The 21,485-nt window shown below is 37.5% G+C and overlaps 9 protein-coding genes, 1 long non-coding RNA gene, 1 other non-coding gene and 2 pseudogenes across 13 annotated transcripts; 5 read left to right on the forward strand and 8 right to left on the reverse strand.

Moving 5' to 3' along the window:
- Nucleotides 1-1,145: 1,145 nt before the first annotated feature.
- Nucleotides 1,146-3,210, reverse strand: AT5G54030 (Cysteine/Histidine-rich C1 domain family protein). The gene is made up of 2 exons (NM_001345075.1): nt 3,165-3,210; nt 1,146-3,041 (listed from the first exon to the last, which is right to left on the reverse strand). The coding sequence occupies exon 2, from the start codon at nt 2,927-2,929 to the stop codon at nt 1,670-1,672; it is 1,260 nt and encodes a 419-aa protein (NP_001318797.1). The 5' UTR covers nt 2,930-3,041; nt 3,165-3,210; the 3' UTR covers nt 1,146-1,669.
- Nucleotides 1,925-2,182, forward strand: AT5G54035 (uncharacterized protein; the record flags this gene model as incomplete). The annotated part of the gene is made up of 1 exon (NM_001345076.1): nt 1,925-2,182. One exon carries the CDS (start codon nt 1,925-1,927, stop codon nt 2,180-2,182), a length of 258 nt encoding a protein of 85 aa, NP_001330725.1.
- Nucleotides 3,211-3,742: 532 nt separating the features above from the next.
- Nucleotides 3,743-4,136, reverse strand: AT5G08105. Its single transcript, NR_143057.1, has one exon. It is a non-coding gene; the product is annotated as an other RNA (long non-coding RNA).
- A 396-nt stretch (nt 4,137-4,532) lies between these two features.
- AT5G54040 (Cysteine/Histidine-rich C1 domain family protein) lies at nt 4,533-6,323 on the reverse strand (the record flags this gene model as incomplete). The annotated part of the gene is made up of 1 exon (NM_124783.1): nt 4,533-6,323. One exon carries the CDS (start codon nt 6,321-6,323, stop codon nt 4,533-4,535), a length of 1,791 nt encoding a protein of 596 aa, NP_200215.1.
- Nucleotides 5,274-5,531, forward strand: AT5G54043 (uncharacterized protein; the record flags this gene model as incomplete). Its single annotated transcript, NM_001345077.1, has 1 exon — nt 5,274-5,531. The coding sequence occupies one exon, from the start codon at nt 5,274-5,276 to the stop codon at nt 5,529-5,531; it is 258 nt and encodes an 85-aa protein (NP_001331748.1).
- A 1,725-nt stretch (nt 6,324-8,048) lies between the features above and the next one.
- AT5G54045 lies at nt 8,049-8,798 on the reverse strand (annotated as a pseudogene). The gene has a single exon.
- A 488-nt stretch (nt 8,799-9,286) lies between these two features.
- On the reverse strand, nt 9,287-11,739 carry AT5G54050 (Cysteine/Histidine-rich C1 domain family protein). The gene is made up of 2 exons (NM_124784.3): nt 11,481-11,739; nt 9,287-10,915 (listed from the first exon to the last, which is right to left on the reverse strand). The coding sequence occupies exons 1-2, from the start codon at nt 11,654-11,656 to the stop codon at nt 9,349-9,351; spliced, it is 1,743 nt and encodes a 580-aa protein (NP_200216.2). The 5' UTR covers nt 11,657-11,739; the 3' UTR covers nt 9,287-9,348.
- Nucleotides 11,740-12,431: 692 nt separating this feature from the next.
- On the reverse strand, nt 12,432-14,082 carry UF3GT (UDP-glucose:flavonoid 3-o-glucosyltransferase). Its single transcript, NM_124785.3, has one exon. It carries the CDS (start codon nt 13,992-13,994, stop codon nt 12,588-12,590), a length of 1,407 nt encoding a protein of 468 aa, NP_200217.1. The 5' UTR covers nt 13,995-14,082; the 3' UTR covers nt 12,432-12,587.
- Nucleotides 14,083-14,478: 396 nt separating this feature from the next.
- On the forward strand, nt 14,479-15,323 carry AT5G54062 (egg cell-secreted-like protein). The gene has a single exon (NM_148126.4). It carries the CDS (start codon nt 14,543-14,545, stop codon nt 15,164-15,166), a length of 624 nt encoding a protein of 207 aa, NP_680431.1. The 5' UTR covers nt 14,479-14,542; the 3' UTR covers nt 15,167-15,323.
- A 515-nt stretch (nt 15,324-15,838) lies between these two features.
- Nucleotides 15,839-17,350, forward strand: AT5G54064 (annotated as a pseudogene). The gene has a single exon.
- Nucleotides 17,288-17,832, reverse strand: AT5G54067 (B3 domain protein; the record flags this gene model as incomplete). Its single annotated transcript, NM_148128.2, has 1 exon — nt 17,288-17,832. One exon carries the CDS (start codon nt 17,830-17,832, stop codon nt 17,452-17,454), a length of 381 nt encoding a protein of 126 aa, NP_680433.1. The 3' UTR covers nt 17,288-17,451.
- A 1,836-nt stretch (nt 17,833-19,668) lies between these two features.
- Nucleotides 19,669-21,337, forward strand: HSFA9 (heat shock transcription factor A9). Its single transcript, NM_124786.4, has 3 exons — nt 19,669-20,093; nt 20,173-21,110; nt 21,189-21,337. The coding sequence occupies exons 1-2, from the start codon at nt 19,704-19,706 to the stop codon at nt 20,776-20,778; spliced, it is 996 nt and encodes a 331-aa protein (NP_200218.1). The 5' UTR covers nt 19,669-19,703; the 3' UTR covers nt 20,779-21,110; nt 21,189-21,337.
- On the reverse strand, nt 21,035-21,395 carry U3D. The gene has a single exon (NR_143349.1). It is a non-coding gene; the product is annotated as a U3D; snoRNA (small nucleolar RNA).
- Between the last annotated feature and the right edge of the window lie 90 nt (nt 21,396-21,485).

Consider the following 21,485-nt stretch of genomic DNA (forward strand, 5'->3'; position numbering starts at 1 on the left):
TCTCCCTCGCTAACTCTATTTTGCCTTTTGTTTTTGTAAACATTTCGTGTACGGAAAATTCGACTTTCAAATATCACTAAAACCCCAATTTTATATCAATTTTGCAAAATTTTATGGGTGGCCTTTGCAACTGTCTACAAACACAACGTTAACGACATGATGCGGTTCAATAAGATTGACACGAGTCATCATAACGTTTTATAAGTTATAATAACACATGCATTATTGAAATGAATTCATGACTTCACAAGTTTCAACTTTCTATGTAATATATAAATGTATTTAATACTTTTTTGACCAATATTTTTTTTCAATATATTTTTCTATTGGTTAAACTAGTCATATTTAATGATTTTTTTTTATGTAAAAGAGATAAATTAAATGTGATTTTTTTTTATTTTCTAATTTTTGTGTAAAAACCTTAAACTACAACTATATTGAAACGGAAGGAATAGTAAAGTTAAAGACATCCCAAAAATAGGGGTCTTAAATGTCTATTGGGGACACAATTCTCATTTTCAAGACACTTATATTTCTTTTTTTCCTTTCTTTATTCTTTTATATTAAAAAGTATGTATTTAAATATCCATACAAGTAACCAATGTGGATGCTCTTATATTCTCAATAAAAAAATAATTGCAAGACAAACAAAAAACAAAAAACATCTTTTCTTTTCTTTGCTTGTGTTTACAGTTCAACAATCTGGGCAGCTCTTGCGCATGGTTTACTCAAGACGAGGTACACAACAGATTGGCCTACTATTCTAGATTATCTTTCGACTCATCGTTTCAGCCGGGTGGAAGAATTTCTCACAAAATACATAGTCCAAGCTACAGTCTATGCGATTTGGAGAGAAAGAAATAATCGAAGACATGGAGAGAATCCCCAAACCGCGCAACGCATTATTGGATGGGTGGATAAACAAATACGGAACAGAATTTCAGCGATTCGACTTGCAGGAGATAGGCGGTACGATGACGCCTTCCAATTTTGGCTCCAAGCCAAGATTTAGCTTATGCCATTGTTTTGAAACTTATTTTTTTTCAGCTTTTTCTCAAATATTCGATGCACTAGTTGTAAAAATGTATATTTTTTCTTTTGAATATAATTTAACATTAGATTCAAAAAAAAAAAAAAAAAAAAAATTGGAAATATTGTTCTTAACAGAAAATGTTGAAAGACTTATAAAGCACAATGTTTTACAATTTAGACAGAATGTAAAACATGAATTTGAGTAATTATAACTAGTCCTCACTTGCGCAGGAGTATATTGAACAACTGTAGACAGCAGGTTCTTCATCAATAAACCTAAAGAAGAAGGGAAACTTGCAACGAAATCCACAATTGATGCAGAGAGGTCGAGTAGCACCATTGTTGGGATGTATTTCAACATCAGGTTCTGTGATTCCAAGCTTCATATAATATAAATCTCCAAGTACACAATCAATATGGAGACTTAGCCCACACTCATCACAAGTGTAGTAACATACACTCGGGTCTGTCTTCGTCTCACAAATATCGCACCACAAGTAACCACTTTCGTTTCCATCACCTTGACTTAGTGATAGAAAATGATCATCACACTTATGTTTTACTTTTCTTGGTAAAGTAGCGCACCTCATGCATAAAGAGTACCCCTCACAAATGGTACAATTTAAGGGATCATCCTTTATTTCTTTGTTACAAGCCTGACATCGTCTCGAACTTTGCAAGGTAAAGTATAGGGATGTTGATGCAAATCATGGTGAAACGGTTCTGATACAGAACTACACCGAACATCATACTTAATAATTTTCTTTTTGCAATCTTCATGACGACACTCGTATATGAAACCATCTGTATAGATCCCACAAGCTCCACACTCATGAAAAATATCTTTATTGATAAGTGTCGATGAAAGAGTGAGTTTATGGTTGTGCAATAAATGTCGTTTCTTCCTAGGAAGGTTAGCACACGCTTCGTGAAGGATGAAATTACATTCCACACATCTGTAGCATGGATCACCGTTGATAGCAAGAATGCAACACCGACATCGCATGTTAGCATCATCTATAACATAATTCTCATCCAATCTGAGAACATGCTCTTCATGACTAAAATGAATGATATCTCCCTTATCATTAATTACCTTGAAAGGATCTTCGATTTCTTCTTCTTCCTCGGGCACATCTTCGAGCTCTAACCCATCCCACACTTCTTTTCTTGTTGCACATCTTGAATGAACGGCATAACTAGGACAACGAGAGCATTTATAACCTCCATAGACGCAATTAATCATCTTCCGACAAACTCCACACTCCCAATCTCCTTCTTTTTTACCAAGATGAAAAGTATGAGATATGCGATGGTCATGCCGATTTATGCTTATGACTCGCGGTAGATTCTCAACACAATCTTTGTGGACCATCAGATTGCATTCAAGACATACGTAAGGATTGCGGTCGCCTTCCACACCACAAGCATTACAAGTAAAGGTGACTAGCCTTAGCAGGAGACTGAGGCTATGCTTGTGGTGTTTTGGTTCAGAAATTGTGAGTGGTGGCAGTGCAAACAAACATTCTATATCCACGTTTAAGTTGCATATAGTGCAACGAGCAAATAAAAATTCTAACTTACTTTGACAAAAATGACAAGTGTTTTCATATATACGGCCAGATGATGTGAAAATATGAGTATACACCTTGAGAATGTGATTGCACAGAAAGGGTCGGTTGAGGGAAAGGCTGTTGATGCATTCGTCGTGTAACTTCAAGCCGCAATCCATACACTGATATCTGATGCGAGTGACTATTTCTCCTAGAAACGTAGAGAAAAGGCACAAAGAGCAAGAAGTCAAAAATTCAGAAGCATAACTTGATAAAGGATGATGATGAAACGGAACCATGATTTCAGATATGGTTTCCACTTCGAAATCATCAGTAGAAGACATTTTTACAATCAAAAAAGAAAAAAGAAAGAAGAAGTTTGAGTTTCAATTTTTGTCTTGCGAGCTTGTACTTAACTTCCTTTGAACTCCAGCTAATTGATCGGCCGCCAGCTCACTAAACAAACATATGCAAGTTTACATATTTTAGATTTTTTGTCTTCTTTTTTAAGTTGTTCCACCCAACAGCTGTGCAATAATGATACAATGACTAATAATAATAATAAGAATAATATATGACCTTCCAGTCACTTCCTACCCCTAAGCCAACGTCGTAACATGTAATTCATCGTGCTCCGCAGTTTGATTACCAAGGTCATCGCTATACGAAATTATAAAACATACATGTCTCTGTTTTCTCTTTTTCCTTTTGAAGTCTGTGTTTCTTGGCTACTCCCATTAGCTTATTGGACTTTCATAATAAATTAACCAGTGATATATCTATCAACTACTCATGTAAGATTCTTGACATGTTAGTAGATCTATAATATATATATATATATATATATATATATATATATATATATATATATATATAGGTGGGTTGACTTTGAAAATGAAGACAAATTATAGAAACCACACTAATTAGTAACAAAATAGCTGGATAATAATAATAATACTGACTTATAAACTTATAATAATATATGACCTTCCAACCATTCTGCTACGACTAAGCCAACACAAAGTAACATGTAAGCCATCGTGCCTAAACAGAGTTCATGAAACTGATCTATTGTCTACAACCGGTTGGCTACCGAAGCACAGAACAGAACGAACCGGGGTCGAGTTTGGCTTAGCCACTCCGACCACTGAGGCTCTAAGGAGGGCTGATTAGGTTGGTCTCCTGCAGGCAGAATTTGATTTTATGACATACACGGATCAGCCTGGCCCTTATTTTTAAAAAAATCAGCACAGAACAAAAGAAAGTTTCTACATACCTAAAAGGATATCATCATTTACCCATATAAAAAGTTGATTGATTCATCTAGAGGATGGTTAGATGAATTAAGATATTGATCATATTTGGTGAGTAATTAGTGGATTAGTTGAATAAATCAAGTTTTTATCTTGTCCTGATTTTTCTCTCCGCAGCAGGGACAAGAGACAGTGCGATTGACGCAGCGCTAACGATGTTGAAGCAAACGGTTTTAGCACCGATCGGTTTAGCAATTTCCGGTATCCAATGGGCAGAGTCATAGAAAACCAAGTCCGGTTTGATTGTACGGAAAATGGTCTCGACCTCTGGCCGGGTTTGGTCCAAAACACAAAAGGAAAACTTACATATTTAGATAACTTCTAAATATAACATTGTTCATAATCTCTTTAAGATATTGCAAAAGTTTTTTTTTATTTTTTATTTTTATTGCTAAAGTTATCTTTCAAGCTTATGTCGACATTCAGTTCCATCATTCACAAATGCATAATGTGAGATTGGCTCCAATCGTCTATATATATAGATAAGATTTATGCCTAATCGTTGTGTTTAGCTCTTACATGAAAAATCAAGAAGTATGGAATCCATTAATATCCAAAAGAAAACAAATAATATTCTCAATACATACAATGCACAATACAATAAAAATTTGAAAATAGTTCGTAATAGAATATGTTAAAAGACTCTCAAGTCCCAGTCCCGAAGTCCGATGTCGAGAGCGAATCTATAAGGTGAAACTGCAAAATTAAACTCCTTTGGGCAGAGATCTTTTGAACAATACCAAATACCAAGATCTTCTTCTGTACCCTTTATGAAGAAGGGGAACTTGCAACGTAATTCACACTTGGTGCAGATAGGTCGAGTAGCACCATTGTTAGGATGTACTTCCATCCTAGGACCTGGGCATCCGACTTTGGTATAATAGCAATCCCCAAGTACACAATCAATATGGAGACTTAGCCCACAATCATCACAAGTATAGTAAAATACACTCGGGTCTGTCTTTGTCTCACAAATATCACACCACAAGTCACCACTTGCACTTCCCACACCTTGACATAGTGACAGATAATGATCATCACATCTGTGTTTTACCTTTCTTGGTAAAGCAGCGCACCTCGTGCATAAAGAGTAATCATCACAAACCGTACAATTCAAGGGATTCCAATCTATTTTTCTTTTACAAGCGTGACATTTATTGGTTTTCTCCAACGTAAAATATAAGGGATGTTGATGCAGATCATGGTGAAACGGTTCCGATACAGAACTACACCGAACATCGTACGTAAAACTAATACTTTTGCAACCTTCATGAAGACACTCGTAAATGAAACCATTAGTTTTTATGTCACAAGCTTTACATCTCAAAAAACGGTTACCTGTCGATGAAAGAGTGAGTTTATGCTTATGCAATAAATGTCGCATTTTTCGAGGAAGATTCGCACACGCTTTGTGAAGGATGAAATCACATTCAACGCATCTGTAGCATGGGTCACCGTTGATAGCAAGAACGCAACACCGACAACGCATGTTAGCATCATCCGTTACATAAATCTCGTCCAATCTGAGAACATGCTCTTCATGACTAAAATGAATGATATCTCCCTTTTCATTAATTACCTTGAATGGATCTTCGATTTCTTCTTCTTCTTCGGGCACATCTTCGAGCTCTAAACCATCCCACACTTCGTATCTTGTTGCACATCTTGAATGAACGGCATAACTAGGACAACGAGAGCATTTATAACCTCCATAGACCCAATTGATCGTCTTCCGACAAACTCCACACTCCCAATCTCCTTCTCCTTGACCAAGGTGAAAAGTATGAGATATGCGATGGTCATGACGATTTATGCTTATGACTCGCGGTAGATTCTGAACACACTCTTTGTGGACCATCAAATTGCATTCAAGACATACGTAAGGATTGCGGTCATCTACCACACCACAAGCATTACAAGTAAAGGTGACTAACCTTAACAAGAGGGTGAGACTATGCTCGTGGTGTTTTGGTTCGAAAATTGCGAGTGGTGGTCCCAATGCCATTAAACATTTTTTATCCACGTTTATGTTGCATATCGTGCAACGAGCAAAGAAAGACGGAAGATTACGTAGCCGAGCAAAGAAAGACGTAAGCTTACGTCGACAAAAATGACAAGAAAGGTCGTCTTTACGGTCAGGGTCAGGCCACGCGAAGGTATTACGGTAGATCTTGAGAACGTGATTGCATAGAAATGGCCGGTTGAGGAAGAGGTGGTCAACGCATTCTTTGTGCAACGTCAAGCCACAATCCGTACACTCGTAACTGATACAAGTAACACTTCTTCTTAGCCATGAAGAGTTCTTAGAGAAAGAGCACAAAGAGCAAGATTCCAAAAAAATACAATAAGAACTTGACATAGGATGATCATGAAAAGGAACCGTGAGTTTAGGCATGGTGGCTAGTTGGAAATCATCAGGAGTCATTTTTGTATATTCAAAGAAGAAAATAAAAAGCAGAAGTTGAGTTATAATTTTGTCCTGTGAGCTCCTCATTATGTAGTACTTAACTTCCTTGGAACTCATCAATTAATTTTTAGTTTATTTTCTTTGTACCAATGGTAATTGATGGCCGACACTGCCGGCTAATTAATATAAATTATATATATACATATATATACGCAACTTTACAAGTTGTACGAAATATTTACTTGTTTGGGTTTCTTGGCAACTTCAACTAAACTACACGTAAGATTCTTGAAAATTTTGATAGGTATATATCATAAAAGAAAATTACAATATATAACCTTTTCTAGCCACTCTACTATGATTAGGCCATCGTGCCTACAACTTCAAATTACCAAAGTCGTCGCCTTGTTCAGAATTTATAAGTAAATAAACATATACTCCCAAATTGATATAATATACTACTTTTTATTTATTTTATCTTTGCTAAATAATATAATCATCTACTACTTGTTTGGTTTTCTTGACTTTCGCACAAATAATAAATAACTGATGAATTGATGATGACGATTTGCCTCATGTAAGATTCTTGACATTTTCGTAGATCAGTTATATATCATAGCTGAATTTTTCTCCGACCAATGATTTTCCCTTGCTAACTCTATTTTGCCTTCTTCTTTTCGTATACGTAAACACTTTGATTAGAGTTTTTTTTTTTTTTTTTTTTTGAAATTAAAGTTTAAATTGTATTCAACAGAAAAAAAAACATTTCTACAAATAATTCATTGGTTTATTAACAACTGAATAATTACGATAGAAACGTTTTTTGCAAACCACATCTGTAGCCTTATTAAAAAAAAAATACATCTTTTTTTTTTGCTAAAAATGTAAATATTTCATATAATGAAAAAGTTTTTAGAATTACATGAAGTAGATCCTATGGTTTGGTCCCATGGCAAAAAAAGATAAAAAAACATGGAAGAAAAACAATCGGTCCATTGAAAAAAAAACATATTTAGCCCTTCCTCGTCTCTTTGGTCCCCCTTTCAAAGATTGAGCTGAGGCTGTTTCTAACGTACTTGTCGATGAGCTTGATCAAACGAGTATGAGATGAGTGATTTTCTCCATGTCTTTAAGCATTTCTCTCAAGCCAAATGTGGTATAAGGTTGCTTGGAAAACATACCGTAGAGAGACGTGATTATATTAGACGATCCCAATCAGTCGAACAGTCATTTACTTGGGTTAGAACTCGCCAAATTTCAGCTGACTACTCGTCTACTCATTACTGGCAAGAGAAGAAGAGATGACACCTTGTCTCTTCAGAATAGGGAAAATTCGACTTTCAAATATCACTAAAGCCCCAACTTTGTATCGTTTTTCTCAAACATTTTTGGGTATTATTTTTGCATCTGTCCACAAACACAACGTTTACCAACGGTTGCCTTTAAATAGGATTGACATGTCACATGTGTCTTTTCATAAAGTTTTATAAGTTTATAACATATAGATATTATTGAAATGAACTCATGAATTCACAAGTTCAACTAAATTCTGTCCAAACATATTAATATAACCATCTGCAAAACTAGAGCCAGTCAAAACACATCTCCACTAGTCATGATTCTTTCTCACTTTCTAACCGACCTCACTACCTTCCTCCATCACACTCTTTACTGCGATCTCCAAGCTCCACCGCGAGAACCACCCATTCTCTTGCCTCTCCACTTCAATCGCCACCTCCATCTCCTCCGTCATCAGCCTCGCGTTCAATATTTGCAAACCGTACTGTGAAACCAAAACAATCTAACAATCACTCATCAAAGACTCCCACATTGACCTAAACCCGCATTGGCTAACAAAATATCTCACTGAAGGATGCTTTAACACCAACGGTTTGCTGAATCCTATCTCCATATACAACGCTTCCTCGACGGTTGATACACTCGAAGGAGACGTAATTGCAACCAGAAACGGAAAACCGGTTGATTCTAGCCCTAAACAGAGTTCTTGAACTATCTTGTCTACAACGGGTTGGCTACCGAAAGCGCAGAACACAACCTAACCGTGGTTGAATTTGGCTAGCCACTCCACCCATTGAGGCTCTAAGGAGGGCTGATTAGGTTGGGATCCAGGGAGAACCGGTCCGGGTCCGGTTAGGTAACCCGGTTTGCTGTATTGGCTACTGATGTCACAGAATTTTCATTCTCATTGCGGTAACTTTCCCGTCAAGGAAAGAACCAATCCCCTCCGCGCACGCAAGACGACTTTCGAGACGTCTTAGCTAACTCCTCCCCTCTCTCTCTCGGCGCTTTAGCAATTTCCGTTATCCAATGGGCAGAGTCGTAGAAAACCAAGTCCGGTGTTGATTGTACGGAAAATTGTCTCAACCTCTGCCCGGGTTTGTGGCCTTTTTCAGCTAGTTTGTTAGTCAGATGCAAAAATGCAGTCATGTGACCAAAACCAAACCATGGAACATAAAAGCATGAAACTTTGACACCATATCTGTTCTTTTGTTCTTCTGCTTTGTCTTCTGAACTTCTTCTTAGAGTTTATATGTTTCTGTTTATGAGAGTACTGGTATGAATTGAATGATTCAATTGTATTACGAATATGTCAAATCTTTAGTTTTGATTACTTTACTATCTATATTTAAGTTGTTTATAATCTGTAGTTTCCTTTTGTTATTTAATTTCCAGAAATTACTCCCTAAAATCTATGGTATATGTCTACAAAATTAACTGCAATAATTATTAGCTTCTGGAAGCTTTATTTACATTCAACGTTGTTTCTAATATGCCAACGACTGCCAAGTATACAATTGCAAAGAATTAATTAATTTATTTTTGGTAGGAAAGAATTGATTAACTTATGTAATTTCCCCTTTTTATTCTCATTTTTTTCTTCATAAAATATACTATCATGCGAAAGAAAATAAAAATTGGAATATAATTCTTAACATCAAATGTTGAAAAACTTTTAAAAGCACACTGTTTTACAATATAGACAAAGAATGTCAAACATAAATGTGAATAGTTATAACTAGTCCTACCTTGGGCATAAGTCTATTGAACAAACATAAAGAGCAGATTGTTCTTTTGTACCCCTAACGAAGAAGGGGAACTTGCAACGAAATCCACAACGGGCGCAAGAAGGTCGAGTAGCACCATTGTTAGGATGTATCTCCATCTCAGGGTTTTGGTGTCCTAGCTTCATATAATATAAATCTCCAAGTACACAATCAATATGGAGACTTAGCCCACACTCATCACAAGTATAGTAACGTACGCTCGGATCTGTCTTCGTCTCACAAATATCACACCACAAGTCACCACTTGCGTTTCCCACACCTTGACATAGTGACAGAAAATGATCATCACACCTGTGTTTTACCTTTCTTGGTAAAGTAGCGCACCTCATGCATAAAGAGTATTCATCACAGACCGTACAATTTAAGGGATCATCTTTTATTTCTTTGTTACAAGCTTGACATCGTCTAGAACTTTGCAAGGTAAAATATAAGGGATGTTGATGTAAATCATGGTGAAACGGTTCCGATACCGAACTACATCGAACATCATAGGCGTTCTTATTTTCGCAATCTTCATGAAGACACTCGTATATGAAACCATCTGTATAGATTCGACAAGCACTACACTCAAGAAAATTATCTTCATCAATACGCCTAGATGAAAGAGTGAGTTTATGGTTGTGCAATAAATGTCGCCTCTTCCGAGGAAGATTAGCACACGCTTTATGAAGGATGAAATCACATTCCATGCATTTGTAGCATGGATCACCATTGATAGCAAGAATGCAACACCGACAGCGCATGTTAGCATCATCCGTAACATAATTCTCATCCAATCTGAGAATATGCTTTTCATGACTAAAATGAACAATATCTCCCTTTTCATTAATTACCTTGAATGGATCTTTGATTTCTTCTTCTTCTTCGGGCACATCTTCGAGCTCTAACCCATCCCACACTTCTTTTTTTGTTGCACATTTTGAATGAACGGCATAACTAGGACAACGAGAGCATTTATAGCCTCCATAGACCCAATTAATCATCTTTCGACAAACTCCACACTCCCAATCTCCTTCTTTTTCACCAAGATGAAAAGTATGAGATATGCGATGGTCATGCCGATTTATGCTTATGACTCGCGGTAGATTCTCAACACAATCTTTGTGGACCATCAGATTGCATTCAAGACATACGTAAGGATTGCGGTCGCCTTCCACACCACAAGCATTACAAGTAAAGGTGACTAGCCTTAGCAGGAGACTGAGGCTATGCTTGTGGTGTTTTGGTTCAGAAATTGTGAGTGGTGGTGGCTCCGCCACACATCCTATATGCAGGCTTATGTTGCATATCGTGCAACGAAGAAACATATGATGAACCTCAAATCGACAAAAATGACAAAGGTCGTCAACTATACTGTCAAGTGGTGAGATAGTGCTAACAAAGATCTTGAGAATGTGATTGCATATAAATGGCTGATTGAATAAGCGGTCAACGCAGTCTTTGTGCATCATAATGTCGCACTCCTTGCAATGATAGTTGATGTTATTGGATATTCGCAGGGCCGGTCCGTGGTATTCAGATGTCCTATACCACCAAAAAAAGCCATGCTCTTTAAAAAATTTTCTTTTTTGTAATATCATAAATAATATTAATACAAAATTGTCATACTGAAACTTAAAAAACAGTGATTAATTCAATAAGCAGTTTATAAAGAAAGAAAAAAATGGTAAAATCACAAATAATATTAATATACCTTAGTAAGCTTGAATCAATGGAAAAATAAAATTTTGTAAGCGTTTAGGATATTATTTTATTTTAAAACCAAAATTTTACTAATAAAATTTGTTAACAACACATTTTACTATAATTTTATTAACTGAAATGCTAAACCCCAATGTATGGTAAAATAAACCCCAACAAATTAAAAAAAACACTTAAAATTTTGTATATGAATATGAAATTATATTTAAAAATTCTAAAACTTAACAATTATTTTTGAAAAGTTATATTTTAAAATTCAACAAATTCAAATTAAAAAAAAAAACCTCGCCAATAAATTCAAAAAATTTAAAAAAACTTAGAAAATTTTGTTTTAACATATAAGACCTAAATTTTCTTAAAACAAATATGCCTTTTATAATTTTATTACCTAAACCATGGCTCCACTTCATTCTGCCATACGCCGGACCTGAATACTTGCCAACTGAGGGAATGATAATGAGAGCACAATGAGCAGTAAAATTCAGCAGCAACAGGATCATCACAACATGATAAAGGATGATCATGAAACGGAAAGGTGACTACTTCGACATCAGTAGAAGACATTTTTTTCTAATAAAAATTATAAGAACAAAAAGAGAGAAAGCAGTTGAGTTTCAGTTTCATTGGAACTCATTTAATGGTAATTGGCGCATACTGCCAGCTAATCGAAAATAAAAAATAAACAAACCAACTAATAGTAATAACAATAAGATATGACCTCAGTCCCCAGTCATTTAAATACGATCTAGACAGAGTTGTAATGTGCCAAAGTCGTCGCATTCTTAAGAATTCTTCTTCTTTATTTTTATTTATTGTCGACATCGTGCCTACAACTTCAGATTACCAAAGTCGTCGCCTCTTGTTCAGAATTTTAAAAAAAAAAATAAAAAAATACCAAACTGAAATATTTTTTTTTTCTTTTTTTTTAAATTTTAAATTTCCATTAAAAGAGAAATATACAATGCCAAATGGCTAAAAAGGCTCGCAGGCCTGAACATTACACGGCAAAAGCCCAACACAGGTTCGTAGGCCCCAAAAGAAACAGAGGAAGAGAAGAAGGAGAAAAGGAAACAGAGACTTACCCGAACAACCTAAACCAGGTTGAGAGAACTGAAGATCCCGGTCTGGCTAACCGCTGGGCTCTAGCGATCGGATCTAGGCGAGCTTTCAAGATAACCAAATTGAAATAATTTAATTATCTGGTTTAATTTATAGCTGATGATGGCGATCTGTCGACATTTTGGTAGATCTATCTACGAATCTCCCTTGCAAACATTCTGATTTTTGAGTAGGGAAGATTTGACTTTCAAATATTTTTGAGTAGGGAAGATTTAACTCTTATCGATTTTCAAAAAAATTATACGTGTTTTTGCCACTGTCCACAAACACACCGTTAACGAACGGTTGTGGTTAGATACGATATGCACCAATCATAAATAATCGTTACATCTCATTTCATAAATGTTTATAACACATTGAAATTATTAAAATGAACTCATGACTTCACAAGTTCAATTAAATTTTGTTCAAACTTATCAATATAACCATCTGAAAAACCAGAGTCAGTCAAAACACATCTCCACTTGTCATGATTCTTCCTCACTTTCTCACCGATCTCACTACCTTCCTCCATCACACTCTTCACAGCATTCTCCAAGCTTTGCCGCGAGAACCACCCTTTCTTTTCCCTCTCCACTTCAACCGCCACCTCCATCTCCTCCGTCATCAGCCTTGCGTTCAAAATCTGTTCTCCGTGCTGCGGAACCAAAACGATCTGACAATCACTCATCAACGACTCCCACATCGACCCAAACCCGCAATGGCTAACAAAACAACCCACTGAAGGATGGTTCAACACCAACGGTTGCTGAATCCAACCTCCAAACACAACGCCACGTCCTTGAACCCTCTCTTTGAATCCTTCCGGTAAGGCTTCCTCGACGGTTGATACACCCGAAGGAGGCTTAATGGCAACCAGAAACGGAAAACCAGTTGATTCTAGACCTAAACAGAGTTCTTGAAACTGATCTATCTTGTTTACAACGGGTTGGCTACCGAAAGCGCAGAACACAACCGAACCGTGGTTGAATTTGGCTAGCCACTCCGCCCATTGAGGATCTAAGGAGGGCTGATTAGGTTGGGATCCAGGGAGAACCGGTCCTGTTAGGTAAACCGGTTTACTGTACTGCCTACTTATGTAATCGCAGAATTTGCCTTCTGTCTCACGGCAAGTCCTTATAGCGATTGCGTCGCAGTTTCTCATCGCGGTAACTTTCCCATCAAAGAAAGAGCCAATCGCCTCGTGCTTCCTCCACACGAAACTCAGGGATTTTGCTTCGTGCGGACGTAAGACTACTTTCGAAGATGGGTAACCTAGAGGCGTCTTAGCTAACTCCTCCCCTGACATTTCCTTGCCATCAATGACCTCTCTCTCCGCAGAAGGGACAAGAGACAGTGCGATTGACGCAGCGCTAACGATGTTGAAGCAAACGGTTTTAGCACCGATCGGTTTAGCAATTTCCGGTATCCAATGGGCAGAATCATAGAAAACCAAGTCCGGTTTGATTGTACGGAAAATGGTCTCGACCTCTGGCCGGGTTTGGTCCATTGCAACTGCAAGCAAATGTGTCAAGAAGAAAGGGACGTCGGAGTTTGTCTCCGCACCCGGAGGGAGCCCTTTGACCTGAGGGATAGAGATGGTGTGGAAAGTGATGAGATTTGGGTAGAGATTAAGAGGTTCAAGCTGGTTTAGTGCTTTCTTGGGAAGCAAGAAAACAATCTTGTGACCTTTCTCTGCGAGCTTGTTGGATAGGTGAAGAAAAGGAGTCATGTGACCAAAGGCTAACCACGGATACATCACAATACTCATGCTTGACGATTCATTCGATCCAAAAACACCCATTTTCTTGGACTCTCTTGTATTTCACTTTAACTACCGGAAGATCCTTATTAGACTTTTTTTGTTCTCTTTTGTTAATTTCTAAGTTGTGTGTTGGATGTGTATAAATACATAAACCTTTAACGGATCAGATTGGTGAGTGTCCTGATGAATGGTGTGTGGTTATTGGGTAACCAAATGACCGGGCAAGTGTAACCTCCTGGTAAGTGCAAACACGTGATGGTATCGTAACATCAACAAAAGCAAAACCAGACTTCACGTGGTAATTGATGGGCCTGAAATATTCGGCCCCCTTTTTAAGCAAATTAATAGACTCTATTTAAAAGTCGTTATTTGTTCGTTACGCTTAATAATCCCACAGTCAACGTTTTATGTCTTAATTCAAAGGTTGTTTACGAACGATTGTCAAAGTGGTAACTCTCGTAATTAATATAACGTTTCTTTACATATTACCCCTATAAATTGTTTGTTTATTTTGATACCAAAAGCATCACAATTAAACAGTCGACTAATCTTCATAGAAAACAAAAGAAAAGATCACTAGAGTCACTATGGAAGGTAAGATCCAAGCTCTTCTCTCGACGATTCTAGTTGTGACTTTGTGTGCCACTACTTTAGTGAAGCCCGGGCTAGCTCAACTCCCTACCAGTGCTGGGTTTTCTCTACCCGGCTCCCAAGTTGATCTCGCAAAATGTTGGTCATCGCTCCTCAACATTCACGGTTGCAATATCGAAATCTTTAAATCTGTTTTAACCGGTAAGTTTGAAAACGTTGGATCCACGTGCTGCAAGGCTTTTACAGAAGTGGATGCAAAGTGTTGGCCAAAAATGTTTCCGTTGAATCCATTATTCCCTCCTCTTCTCAAGGATGGTTGCTCTCGCATCATCTCAGGTGCACCAGCACACAAGACACCGCAATTCCCTGTCATCCCTGGTTCTCCGATCGATCTCACAAAATGTTTGTCATCACTTGTCAACGTTCAAGGTTGTGTAACTGAAATCTACAAATCAGTTTTCACAGGAAAGTGTGATAACGTAGGATTTATGTGCTGCAAGGCGTTTATGGCTGTGGATGCAAAATGTTGGCCAAAAATGTTTCCACTAAATCCGTTCTTCCCTCCTCTCCTCAAAAATGTATGTTCTCGCATCAACACATCTGCTCCTACACACAAGTGAAGTAGCTATGGGACCATCATTCACAATGTTTTAATTTAGGCTCATTAAATTCATGAATTATCCCTATTCCAAATGTTGGCGGATGTTGTTTTGTTCTACCTATATTATTTTCTACAATGCTATAAAGAAATTCAAATTTCGACACACTTTTTATTGTTTCTTCAAGACTCTTTCTTTCAACTTAGACTGGACTATCACTTAGCCTAGAGAAATAGTTAAGGTTAATAGCTTTTCAAACTTTCTAATTGATGGAGGTTTATAATTTTGGTAATAAACCTTTCCAAAAATAGGCGTATGCCGATTAAATGCAGAGAAGACACGGTATTCTTTAGTAAAAGGCGAAAGAATAGCTCGCTTTGTCTTCACTGCTCGGCTCCGTGAATATTAAAGAAATGCTCTCGATCTTTATTTATAGTAGACTTTAGTCACTGTTCCTGAATATTGTAACCGATGTGGGACATTACAAGAAAACAAACTAATCCATGGGTCATTAATTTAGCGGGATATGGGCCATTCGCCAAAGCTTGTTTATTTGTAAGCCCATGCCAAATGGGCGATTTCCTTAAACCGAAGATTTCTTCTAAATCTAAACCGAATGGTTATCTGGTTAAACCGGCGGTATCTCACTGAGTTCGTACGATCAAACCGGGGAATTAGGAATCTTCGTTTCAAATCAATTGTGCGATTTTCTGTTCTGCAGATTCTGTGTTTGGGGTTTTCAAATTCGAGCGAGAACTCCTGAATCGTTTGATTCAAGTTTCGAATGAAATTTTTTGTCATCTTCCTCGGTAGATCAAGCTAATTGATCACTATGAGAATGAAGTTTCAACAGATTGCGTCATGGAGTAATGGGAGCTTCAAGCTCGAAAAGGCCCTTCCTTTCGATAATCCCAGGTGGTCCTGAGGATGTGGTTTACCATGGGGATGCAATACCCGATGGGACGGTAAACTTCAACAACGTAGAGTATATAGCTCGTGTTGGTTGGGTGTTTGGGTTACTTATGCTGAGAAAGTGCCTCTCTGGAATCCTAAAACTGGTAAGCCTACAGATTTTAGTACCAGTTTCTCCTTTAAGATTGATACCCGTAACCTTTAGAATTACGGTCATGGGATCTGCTTCTTTCTTGCTCCTTTGCGGATTCAACTTCCTGTGAACTCAGCTGGTGATTTCTTGGGTCTTTTTTTCTCGAATCGAGAGCTACGCATCTTCGTTTCCGCTGGTTCATATCGAGTTTGACTCATTCAATAACCAAGAATGGGATCCTACCACTGTTGGATCTCATGTGGGAATCAATAATAACTCTCTTGTTTCGTCTAACTACACTTCTTGGAATGCAAGCTCACATATCCAAGATGTTGGTCATGCACATATCTCCTATGACTCTGTTACTAAGAATTTGAGTGCGTCTTGGGCTTATGAATTAACCTCTGATCCTCAGGAGAGTTTAGGCATTTCCTATATCATTGATCTTGCAAAGGTTTTGCCACCACATGTTACGGTCGGGTTTTCAGCCGCTACTGGATCGGTCACAGAGGGACATAAGCTTTTATCATGGGAGTTCATCTCAAGTTTGGATATTGAGGTTTGTTTATAAGGATCTTGTTTTAGCTACCAACAGATTCTCAGCCCAGAGGAAGCTTGGTGAAGGAGGGTTTGGGGCAGTTTATAGATGGTACTTGAACGAAATAGATATGATGGTTGCTGTGAAGAAATTGTCTGGTGGTTCCAAGCAGTGAAAGAAAGAGTTTGTAACCGAAGTTAAGATCATTAGCAAACTGCGTCATCGAAACCTGGTGCAGCCCATTGTGTTGGTGTAATGAAAAAGATGAGTATTTGCTTATATAGGAGTTCATGCCGAATGGTAGCTTGGACACTCACCTCTTTGAGAAAAGACCCCTTATCTCACCTAGGACACACAGATCTTCACGGAGAGGGAGATCGGTGTGTGTTGCATAGGGACATCAAGGCAAGCAATATCATGTTGGACATCAATTTCAATGTAAAAGTAGGTGACTTTGGGCTGGCTCGATTGATGGACCATGAACTAGGCTCACATACAATAGCGCTAGCAGGAAATTACATAATTGTCAAAGACTTTTGTCTGTGTGTGGACATGTGTAGGGCAAGTGAACCACGTTTTATTGAAATTCAAATTCAAGATAATCCAATCAAGTTTGACAAAAGAGAAACAAAAAGATAGGGCAAAAAAAGCCAGCACTTAACTAGGATATGAAATCCAAAACATAAATAGTCAAAAACAGAAAAGAAGATAGGTGCAAGCGAGCTACACTGGAATCATTAATGGAAGTACTGAATACTGAAAATTCAAAACAACGAACTTGTTGTCCAAGTGACTCCAGTAGAGTTTCAGAACATCGCCTTCTGAGAGATCTAACGAATGCTTCATAGTACTCCAACCAGTACCGAAATAATATTTAGGTTTATCGATACCTGATACTTTGAGCGTAACTGTGTATAAGTCGTCTTCCATTATGTCGTCGACTTGCACTTCAACACCGTTTAGCAAATCTTGGTCGTTAACATTCATCCTCGTGAGGACAGACATCACTTCTGCTTTCGGTAATACCACATTACCAACGATATCACTCTTTGATAGCACTTTTGTTATGATCATAGCCGGTTCCAATGGATCGTTGTAATTCATCTTGCTTAATTTTTTTTATATTTCTTACGTTCTCTATTCAAACATATATATAGGAGATTTAGCCTAAGAAAAAAGGTAAAATACAAAAGAGAAAAAATCAGAACTCTTTTTGAAACAAATTAGAAAATTGTCTAAATATCTAGATTTCTCTTAATATGGAATTGGAAAGTAAACTTTTTGCAAAATATTAGATTTAGATAACTTTCACTTGGTAAATTGAGAATAAAGTTTTGTGCAAATTATTGATTTAGATCATTTCCATTTCTATTCTCAATCTCTTTTTGAGCGTTCCAACCAATTACATTGCTGCCCCGAACCAATATAATATTTACAATAGTATCATAGCCGGCTCCAATGGATCGTTGTAATCCATTATGGACCGCCCAACTTCAGCCCACAAAAGAAATTGTCCACACGAAAACGCTCAATAATCTATAAACGGACCATTTGACATATTTAAGTGTTTTGCAAGCCCAAAGTAATCATATTCACTCAACAAAAAGTATAAAAAATCTGAAATTTAATTTAGGTCGTTGCTAAGCTTGTTGTAGGGTACGTACGTTTGGGAGCATTTTAATTAGAATAAGATTAGAAATTTAGAATAGTTTTAATCCTCCGAAACTTTTTGTAGTACGGACTTTTGGGAGCATTTTTATGAGTCGTGCCAATCTTGCAAAAGGACCCATGCAGAGCAACAAATTTGGTTGTGGCATGTCGGTTAGGTAGCCCAAAAGCTTCATTTTATATTAGTTATAAACTTTGCTGTTATATAGTTAGTAAAGTTTAGTCAGTAAAGTAGACTGTTACTTCTTTTAGTACTTTGAATACATCTTATTTACTACAATGTTAACAGTCAACATGGTATAAATTCTATTCCATGTTTTGTTTCAAAGGTTGACATAACGGACGAATTTTAAAATGTAACTATTGTAATAAACAGTAATGAGTATTAACTTGAGTTACTCTATACAATTGTTTGTTTCTTGTGATAACCAAAGCCATCACAATCAAACATTTCACTCTTAAAACAAGGAAACAGTAAGTGCAATGGAAGGTAGGATCCAAGTGCTTCTCTCGCAACGATTGTTTGGTTGATTCTCGTAAAAATGTGAGTATATGAAAGAGGAAGTTAGACCGATGCAATGGTTGCAATGTGAGCATAGTCGAATTTCACCTGCCATGGTGTTTCTTCCTTTTTCATCTTCCCACCGGATTCACTCAAGGCTCGTCGTTTAATCCATTATCGCCTATGTAACCGTCGCTTCTTCACCTGCGGCCACAACCAATGCAACCGCTATAACAAGTTTGTTTTTGATCTCTTTATCGACCATTAAGTCTCTTTATATATTCCTTAAAACTCTATATTGCATTTTGATTTTCTAGTGCGTATAACATTGACGTTACAGTAAAAATTTCTAGTTTTAATATTCACAAGCATGGCTGCTATTTCAATTCAATATAAGTTTTATCATCGTCTACAATAATATATGAATTTTATCATCATATAGAAGAATAACAGAGCTCTGATCACAGACTCACAGCCCTGTAACTCTAGCTAACAAAATTATCTTTTAACTCTCTTCTTTATTAAAAAAAAAGCACTTGCATAGTAGCATTTTAACTGATGTATATGCTTTCCCTAAGCGACACTTGTCCTCATGCATGAAATCAAATTCAATGGACGACCGATTCATCTTGACCGACCACAAAGATCCAACGGCTAGCTGGAGATATACAGGTGTTAATAAATTGTTATATTCCAAAAAAATGGGTTATAATGTGGCAGCTTTTTGATAGTAACACTGATGTATTTCTTACAATAAACGACCAAAAAGTTAATACAAGAAATAGAAACGGTGTAGGAAGCTACTATGACGGCAATTCCAAACGTCGTCGATATTGAATCTTCTTCCTCTTCGCTTTGTCAAGAGACGGCAACGGAGACCGTCACCGTTGAAAGAGGCTCGTCTGATTCATCTTCAAAGCCAGACGACGTCGTTTTACTAATCAAGGAAGAGGAGGATGACGCCGTTAACTTGTCACTTGGTTTTTGGAAATTGCACGAGATAGGTTTAATAACACCGTTCTTGAGAAAGACGTTTGAGATCGTCGATGACAAAGTAACAGACCCGGTTGTATCATGGAGCCCGACCCGTAAAAGCTTTATCATTTGGGATTCTTACGAGTTCTCAGAGAATCTACTTCCCAAATACTTCAAGCACAAGAACTTCTCCAGTTTTATTCGTCAGCTTAACTCTTACGTAAGCACAGAACAAGTTTTTACTCTTTAGCTATGTTTCTTGCTTTACAAGCTTTGTAAAAACTAGAGTTTTTTTGTAGGGTTTTAAAAAGGTCGATTCAGATAGGTGGGAATTTGCTAACGAAGGGTTTCAAGGAGGGAAGAAACATTTGCTTAAGAACATCAAGAGGAGAAGCAAAAACACTAAATGTTGTAACAAGGAAGCGAGTACCACCACGACAGAGACTGAGGTTGAGTCATTGAAGGAGGAACAGAGTCCAATGAGATTGGAGATGTTGAAGCTGAAACAACAACAAGAAGAATCTCAACATCAGATGGTCACTGTGCAGGAGAAGATCCACGGAGTTGATACCGAACAACAGCATATGCTTAGTTTCTTTGCAAAGTTGGCTAAAGATCAAAGATTTGTAGAGAGACTGGTGAAGAAGAGAAAGATGAAAATACAGAGAGAGCTAGAAGCAGCTGAATTCGTGAAGAAGCTCAAGTTGCTTCAGGATCAAGAAACTCAAAAGAACTTGTTAGATGTAGAAAGAGAATTTATGGCCATGGCTGCAACAGAACACAATCCCGAGCCTGACATTTTGGTGAACAATCAAAGCGGGAATACGAGATGTCAGCTTAACTCAGAGGACCTACTTGTTGACGGTGGCTCAATGGATGTAAATGGGAGGATAGAGATAGAGTAGAGCAAAACCGGTAACATAGCAATAGAGAAGGTACCAAATCCCAAGGCTTGAGATCCGAATCCGTAGCGCTTTGTTGTATGGTTTCATGTGTATATAAGCGAAAGGGACTTGTAAAAAGCGACTCAAGGACTTGTAAAAAAGTGTAGCTCTAGTGAAAAGGGACTTGTAAAAAAGTGTAGCTCTGGTTAACTGTTGCCATCGCCTTCCATTACTAATAATTTTTTAACTAGCGAGTAGTGACTTGTAGCATAAAATAGAAGAAATTCATTCAAAGTTTTGAGGGTGAAAAAATAAAAGAACCTGTCAGACCGCCGTGCGACCACCCCGGCAAGGTAGAACCGAGCCGAGTAACGATCCTCTACAGCACCGGATGCGTCCGAGGACGATCGTAGCCGTCAATCACGCTCTAGCCGCACGGTCATGGTTCATCAACCAGGGTTAAGGGCCTGTCTCTTGAGAAATCAAGGAAACAGAGGTACGAGCCTATAGAACAGATCCTGTTCAAGTAAGGTCGTGACCAATGGTGCTTTGTAGCCATATATAAAGCAGTTATTTCTTCACTCGCTTACCGATGTGGGACGCAAAATTCGTAAGAAAAAAGAAATCATAAGCTTATGGGCCTAATTGTATACAAAACCCATATATGTTCAAGCCCAATAGTTAGAGATTATGGTTTTGTTAGGAAAAAGAGTTTTAAATTCAGACGT

The sequence above is a fragment of the Arabidopsis thaliana genome, chromosome 5 (assembly GCF_000001735.4).
Source record: "Arabidopsis thaliana chromosome 5, partial sequence".
In the NCBI taxonomy this organism is placed as follows: domain Eukaryota; kingdom Viridiplantae; phylum Streptophyta; class Magnoliopsida; order Brassicales; family Brassicaceae; genus Arabidopsis; species Arabidopsis thaliana.